Source organism: Suncus etruscus, chromosome 5 (genome assembly GCF_024139225.1).
Source record: "Suncus etruscus isolate mSunEtr1 chromosome 5, mSunEtr1.pri.cur, whole genome shotgun sequence".
In the NCBI taxonomy this organism is placed as follows: domain Eukaryota; kingdom Metazoa; phylum Chordata; class Mammalia; order Eulipotyphla; family Soricidae; genus Suncus; species Suncus etruscus.
Genome location: NC_064852.1, coordinates 11,121,429 through 11,129,385, shown reverse-complemented (window position 1 = coordinate 11,129,385; position 7,957 = coordinate 11,121,429). Strand labels below are relative to the sequence as shown.

Sequence of the window (7,957 nt, the reverse complement as noted above, 5' to 3'; positions counted from 1 at the left end):
TCCATCCTAGGCTAGCGCAGGCAAGGCAGGCACCTTACCTCTAGCGCCACCGCCCGGCCCCCTTAGGTCTCACTCTTGATGGGGTAGGAGGAACCATATGAGGGTGCCGAAGATTGACTATGGGTTACCCATGTGCACGACAAGTGCTCTACCCACTATACTATCTCTCCAGTCCCCAAGCAAGTTAATTTGTGCAAGGCAAGTGCCCTACTCACTCTATTATCTCTCCAGTCTACAGCAAGTTAAGTTTTAAAGGTGAATAATGAACACATGGTTAATTATTTCTTTTGTCCATTTCTAGCTTACAAAACACTACACTGCAAAATAATGATCTGCTAGACTGCTAACCTGAGCAACCATCGTCCATAATGCCTGTGCAGGCAGCTCAATGGACAGAATTTCTGTCCTGTCCAATCTGCTATAATGAATTCGATGAGAATGTGCATAAACCCATCAGCTTAGGTTGTTCACACACTGTTTGCAAGACCTGCTTGAATAAACTTCATCGTAAAGCTTGTCCTTTTGACCAGACTGCCATCAACACAGACATCGATGTGCTTCCTGTCAATTTTGCACTTCTCCAGTTGGTTGGAGCCCAGGTATATATACTTTGAAGATTTTACTAACATTATATCTAATAATTAAAGAACATTGATGAAATATCAAGCATACTTAATAATATTTTGAACTTCACAAAATTTATCCAGTGAACCTGGTTTCCATTAATGTATTCTACAAAAAAATTGACTACATGTCATACATCTTTAATGCAAAACAATGAATTCAATTATAATGATATACCTTTTAGTTTTGGTGCTGTGTTCAGAACTTACAAGTGACTTTGGTAAATAAGTTGCATTTATTTGGTAAGTATAGCTAATAGGAAATGAAATGTATCTGGAAGTTGGTTAGAAATCATCTAGTAATAACCCTTAAGCGAAGGTTTTATTTATTCATGTATTAATTTTCAGTTTTGGGGCCACAGTCAGCGGCGGTAACCTGGCATGGTGATTAGAGGCTGCTCTTGGCAGTTTCTAGATCTAATAAAATGCTAGAGTTTTTGTATAATACCATTTATTTGTTATCAGTCAGGTATTTTGTTCAGTCATTTATAAGTGTTCTATCATTGGGTCTTAAAGTAGTCTGCAGATATAAATAGTGTGACTTTGCTTACCTTTTCAATCTGATCTGCTTCTACTGTCTTCACTTTTACATTTAAGTCTCACCCACCTGCTAGCCAGTTGTCACAGATTCCAAAAATTATTTTTACTATAACATTCTTCTAGTGAAGGTTACCTTTGCCTTGAATGCTCATTCTTTGTCTTTCAATTTTTTAATCAGATTTCATGATTTCTAAAGAATTCCATCCTGACAACTTCTCTCCCCCACCCAGTTGAATTGCCATCCTTGTGTAGCACTTCTAATCAAATTTGACATCGATGAACTGAACACAGTGGGGCTCAGGGTCTCCTGCCACTGGGCTTGGGAGGTGCTCCTGGCAATACTCGGGACCATGTGGTGCTGGCGATTAAAAAAAAAGGCTCGGGCCTGGAGAGATAGCACATCGGTGTTTGCCTTGCAAGCAGCCTATCCTTGCTGTGTTATTTTTGCTGATCACTTTCTAGCATATTATTTATTATTTGAAAAGAAATTAGTGACTGCTTATTTTCTTCTCCATTACAAAGTAAGCTCCACTAGTGCAAGAAATGTCTGTTTTTTTTTTTTTCACTGGTAGCTGCATAGTGTCTAGAACTGTTCTTGGCACATGGTAAGCACTCCATAGTATACATATTGGTTCAATTAAGTACAATTTTCATAATGATGTTTTGAATAGGGGTTGTTTCTAAACCATGTCTTGGCACAGTTGAATAATTACTCTGGATCATTCACAGAAGTGACAAATGCAGCTTTTGTGTAAACTTTGAATTTTTACTAAGAATTCTGGCTTGTGGAGCCAGAGTAATGCGCAGTGGGTAGGGCAATTTGCCTTGCATGTGGCCGACCCAGGTTCAGTCCTCGGCATTCCATATGGTCCCCGAGCCTGCCAGTGATTTCTGAATATAAAACTAGGAGTAACCCCTGAGCACCACTGGCCCAAAAATAAATAAATAAATAAATAAAGCTGACTTGTGCTTATATTTTTGCAAAGGGAAAGGGCTATAAATAATAAATATGACAAGTAAATACATACATAGTAAAAAGGGTGGTAAGTTCTAAATTAAATGTTTTGTTTCTCCCCTATTTATTTATTTAATGGTATGAAGAGTTAAGCCCAGGGCTCTATCACTGAGATCTTCCCTACTTGTGGGACCACAGCAGTGGTCTTCAGAACTTACTGATGGCTCTGTTCTCAGGGATGACTCCTCGTAGTGTGCAGAGAACCATATATGTTGAAGGGGATCAAGTTTGCTCTCAGCATTCAAAGGAAAGTGCCTTCATTAATCTCTCTACTATCTGTCCAGTCTCCCTTCCCCTACTTGTTATTTTAAAATATTTTTAGAAAACAGTGCCAAAAATAGACTACTCATGTACCTTTTGGTGCTTCTTTTGAAAATAAGTTTAAAAGTAGTGTCATCTCTAAGAAATTAACATTGAATCAATAAAATTAAACTCTTTTTATCATTCATCAATTTCCACATCTGGTGCTTTTTAAGTTTAATGTTTGTTTTAAGGGGCATTCAGGGGCTGGAGGGAGAGAGTGTGTGATGAACTTCCATTGTAAGCATTCAGCCTGGGATTGATCCCTAGCACCCTATATCCCTGTCAGGAGTTACTCCCGAGCACAAGGCCAGATTTGACCCCAAATCTAGAAACAAACAAAAAACAGAAAGCAGTGTGCTTTAATTTTTACTTAGACAGTTTTGGTATATTTACATTACAGTTTTATACTTGCCGACATTAATATTAAATATATAAATTATGCATGAACTAGATGAATTTATTCTTCTTCTTCTTTTTTTTTTTTTTTTTTTGCTTTGTTTTTAGGTACCAGATCATCAGTCGATAAAGTTAAGTAATCTCGGTGAGAACAAACATTACGAGATTGCAAAGAAATGTGTTGAAGACTTGGCACTCTACTTAAAACCACTAAGTGGAGGTAAAGGTGAGTTTATAAAGAGAATCTTTATTGTTGAATAGAATTTGCTTTGAAAAATTTGGGGATAGGCAGTTGTACATACCCAACAGTGGTCAGGGCTTACTCTGACCTTATGTGGTGCCAGTAATCAAACCCGGGTTGGCCACATGCAAGGCAAGTCCTGTACTTTATAGTTTCACTCTGCTTTGGAAGACTTGATGTTGATATCCGATAAAGTAGTTTTGAGACCTCTTTTGGTGGTGGTAGTGGGAGGAGTGCCATCTACCAGTGCTCAAGGGTTGCTCTTGGTGGGTCTCAAGCAAGCAAATGCAATGCTAGAATTGAATCGGAATCTGATCCCTATATGGCAAATACCTTAACTTTTGTATTTGTGCAAAAGACTGTAGAAAATGTTGCTTTTTTTTGGGTGGGGGGAGGATTAGTCTTTGGAGTATTGAGAAGCTATTCCTGGGGCCGGGTAGGTGGCGCTGGAGGTAAGGTGTCTGCTTTGCAAGCGCTAGCCAAGGAAGGACCGAGGTTCGATCCCCCGGCGTCCCATATGGTCCCCCCAAGCCAGGGGCGATTTCTGAGCAAATAGCCAGGAGTAACCCCTGAGCGTCAAACGGGTGTGGCCCAAAAACCAAAAAAAAAAAAAAGAGAGAAGCTATTCCTGTGTCTGTTCAAGAGTGTCTCTGCTCAGGGGACCCTTTGTGGAACTAGGAATTTTAGCCCTTTTGGCTGTGTGCAGGTCAAGCCCCTTACCTCTATATCCTCAGTATCTCTTTAGCCCTGAAAAACCATTTGATAACAATTATTATACTATATCTGAAAATATTCAGTATTATTCCAGTAGTTATGTTCATTGATTAAAATAATAATGGCTTGGGCCCGGAGAGATAGCACAGCGGCGTTTGCCATGCAAGCAGCTGATCCAGGACCAAAGGTGGGTGGTTCGAATCCCGATGTCCCATATGGTCCCCCATGCCTGCCAGGAGCTATTTCTGAGCAGACAGCCAGGAGTGACCCCTGAGCATCACCGGGTGTGGCACAAAAACAAAAATAAAAATAAAAAAATAATAATAATAATGGCTTAATAGAATATTATTTTTAAGTAAATTCAATTAAGATTTTGATGTTTGGAGGGCTGGAGAGTTAGTACAGAAGTAATGTGCTTACTTTGCACAAGGCCCTCAGTTGGAGCCTCAGCACTTCATAGTTCCTCAAGTACTGCCAGGTATGATTTCTGATACAGCCCCAAAACAAAACAAACAAGATTTTGGTATTTTGAGTGAACAGTAAAATATAATTTTTATAATAGAAAGTTTAATAAAAACAAATTTTATAGTTAGTTTTAAATGATAAAACAGTTAGAGGGTTTAAAAAATCAGGTATATGGTATATAATAGGGCTGAGCTCACATCAACAGTTGACTAACTCTTGTAGCACTTCCAGGTATTTAGTGTGTCTCTCTGAAGGCTCTATTCCCAAAAAAATGAAAGACAAGAAACCAAGTAGTGACAATAGATTATGTACAGACTCATACCCTAGTTCAAGCTGTAGCACTACAGATGATCCTCTGAGTACTACTACAAGTAACTCCTAAGGACTGCTAGGTATGACCCAACAAGAAAACAAAACAAAAAAGGTAGTAAAAATGGCAGTAAAGCATCTGATGCTTCAGTACACACATGTAGGTGAAATGAATAAAGGAGTAAGCAGGGGCCGGAGAGATAGCATGGAGGTAAGGCGTTTGCCTTTCATGCAGGAGGTCATCGGTTCGAATCCCGGCGTCCCATATGGTCCCCCGTGCCTGCCAGGAATAATCCCTGAGCACTGCCGGGTGTGACCCAAAAACCACAAAAAAAAAAAAAAAAAAAAAAGGAGTAAGCAGTGATACTTGTTTTTTGTTTGTTTGTTTGTTTATGTTTTGTTTTTGGGCCACACCCGGCGATGCTCAGGGGTCACTCCTGGCTGTCTGCTCAGAATTAGCTCCTGGCAGGCACGGGGGACCATATGGGACACCGGGATTCGAACCAACCACCTTTGGTCCTGGATTGGCTGCTTGCAAGGCAAACGCCGCTGTGCTATCTCTCTGGGCCCAGCAGTGATACTTGTGTTGAGTGCTGTTTAAAGATCAAGTTGGGAACTGGAAGGATAGAATAGAAGGCAGAATTCTTGCCTTTCATATATCCAGCTCTGGTTCGAGTCTCTAGCACCATGTTGGGTCTCTAGATCAGAAAGTCAAAAATAGTCCCTTAGAACTACCAGGTGTGATTCAAACCCCACTCTCCAACCAAAGGGCCAGGTGAGATTTTAATATGTCAGATGCTCACAGCCAACCCTGGTTCAATCCCTAGTAACACCCTGAGCACTGCCATAATTAGTTTTCCCTGAGCACAGCTAAATTGCCCAATGGAAATAAAAAAAAAAAAAAGGTCAAATAGAATAACTACTGCAATTGACTATTGATTTAGTAAGTAGCATACTTACCATACATTACTATAATGGGAACCATATGGTTACACTGATATTATGGTAAGTTACTATGATAGGAACCATTGTGGTTAAGAGATAGATGCAAAACTTGATTGGAATTGGATTTAAAAGACTGGAATAAGGAATTGGAAATAGTGAATATAGTAAACTCTGGAGAATTTACTACAAAAGGGTGGAGAAAAATGGGACAGAGCTGATTGAGGAAGAGGGAGCAATAAAATTTATTTTTGAGAAGGGAGAAATAACAGTATGCTAGCTTTTTACTTTGCAGACAGGTCAGGTAGAAAAGGAAACATTGAACATGTGAAAGAAAGGAAATAATTGATAAAGCAGATTCTTTGAGGAAAAAGAAATAGAATTTAAATCTCAATATTAACTAGTGTTTTGCTTTATAAACCTATTTATTTATTTGGTTTTTCGGCCACACCCGTTTGATGCTCAGGGATTACTCCTGGCTAAGCGCTCAGAAATTGTTCCTGGCTTGGGGGACCATATGGGGATCGAACTGCGGTTCTGATCCTTGGCTAGCGCCACCTCGGTGGCCCCTAAAAACCTATTTTTTTTTTTTTTTTTTTTGTGGTTTTTGGGTCACACCCGGCAGTGCTCAGGGGTTACTCCTGGCTCCATGCTCAGAAATTGCTCCTGGCAGGCACAGGGGACCATATGGGACGCTGGGATTCGAACCGATGACCTCTTGCATGAAAGGCAAACGCTTTACCTCCATGCTATCTCTCCAGCCCCTCTAAAAACCTATTTTAATTTCACTTATTTTTGTTTCTTTTTTGTTTTGGTTTGGGGCCACCAAACCTGGCAGTCAGAAATTATTCCTGACTGCACTTAGTAATTACTTCTGGCAGGGCCCAGGAGGAATTATCTAGTGCCTCTGTCACCTATGCAAGGCAAGACCATTACCTACCGTACTTTCCAAACTCCTAACTTAATTTAATATGGGAGCGGTTTGCTGGGTTGAGCTCAGAATTATATATCAAAGCTTGTGTTTGAATGAAAACAGATCTGTCCCAGGCAATAGCTCAGGTAGTATAGAACATGCTTTGCATGTATATCAAGCCCAGAGTCTGATTCCTAGCACTGCATGTCTTCATCCTCACCTTCTATGCTTCCTGATCATCACTAGTGGGCTTGAGCATCAGACTGTGATACCAGTTTTGCCAGGACAGAATATTGTTCCCTGAGCCTGTCAGGAGTAATTTCTGAGTGCAGAGCTAGGAGTAATCCCTGAGTGCCTCTGGGTGTGTTTGGGTCACACATGGCAGCGCTCAGGGGTTACTTCTGGCTCTACTCTCAGAAATCGCCCCTGGCAGGCTCAGGGGACCATATGGGATGCCAGGATTCGAACCACCATCATTCTGCATGCAAGGCAAACACCCTACTTCCATGCTATCTCTCCAGCCCCTAATCATTATTTTATTCCCTGCCTTCCCTTTCTGTTTTGATAACGAGTTCACACACACGCTTGATCATGTGGAAGGCAGTTAGTTATACATAAGCCTGTGATTCTCACACATTTAGGCCCAGTGCCTACTATGGAGTCACATTCCTTTAGTTATGCCAGGGTCTCTTGGCCATGGTGCTTGTATTTCCTTTTTGATTTTGTTGGTGGTTGGAGGTAGAACCCTTTAATTGTATTGGTTACTATATACCTGACTGGTGTGTCTGGAAACTGCTTCTGTCAGAGACTGCAGATGTCATTTGCCAAGCACCAATAGCAGAGATGTTGGAATCTGCTTGGCACATAATTACATATCACCCTTTGGCTGCCTGAGGGTTGGACCTTGTTCTTATTATTGTGAAGCTAGTGCTCTAAATCACTTGGCTATTTATCTGTGTGTTTGGGATCACACCCAGAAGTGCTCAGGGACCAATCTGGGTCGGTGAATCGGGTCCACCCCTGTGTGTGCACAAAAGCAGCTCTCTGAAGTGTCTGTCTAAAACTAATCACTTCTTTTAAACTAAATTTTCATGCAGCTTTACCTTCAATAGTTTTAAAGAGTAAGTAGTATATTTTGAGGGACAGAACCCAGAGAATATAATACCTAAATAAAATTTAAAATAACTAAATTTTTGGGGCCAGGGAGGTGGCACTAGAGGTAAAGTGTCTGCCTTGCAATTGCTAGCCAAGGAAGGACCACGGTTCGATCCCCCGGCGTCCCATATGGTCCCCCTAAACCAGGGGCAATTTCTGAGTGCTTAGCCAGGAGTAACCCCTGAGCATCAGATGGGTGTGGCCCAAAAGCAAAAACAAACAAAAATAATTAAATTTTCACCACCCACCACCACCACCTACAATGAAAAAAAAGAAAAAAAGAAATAACTAAACCTTTTTTCTTGTTATGACAAAACAATAATATATCCAGGCAATATAAC

The 7,957-nt window shown here is 40.6% G+C and overlaps 1 protein-coding gene across 1 annotated transcript in view; it reads left to right on the top strand.

Moving 5' to 3' along the window:
* The first annotated feature begins 287 nt into the window (after positions 1-287).
* RC3H2 (ring finger and CCCH-type domains 2) overlaps positions 288-7,957 on the top strand; it is a 47,948-nt gene continuing 40,278 nt past the window's right edge. Inside the window, exons 1-2 of the mRNA XM_049774124.1 lie at positions 288-599; positions 2,986-3,103. Of these exons, the coding sequence (XP_049630081.1) occupies positions 369-599; positions 2,986-3,103 (349 nt within the window). The 5' untranslated portion in view covers positions 288-368. The remainder of the gene's footprint in view (positions 600-2,985; positions 3,104-7,957) is intronic.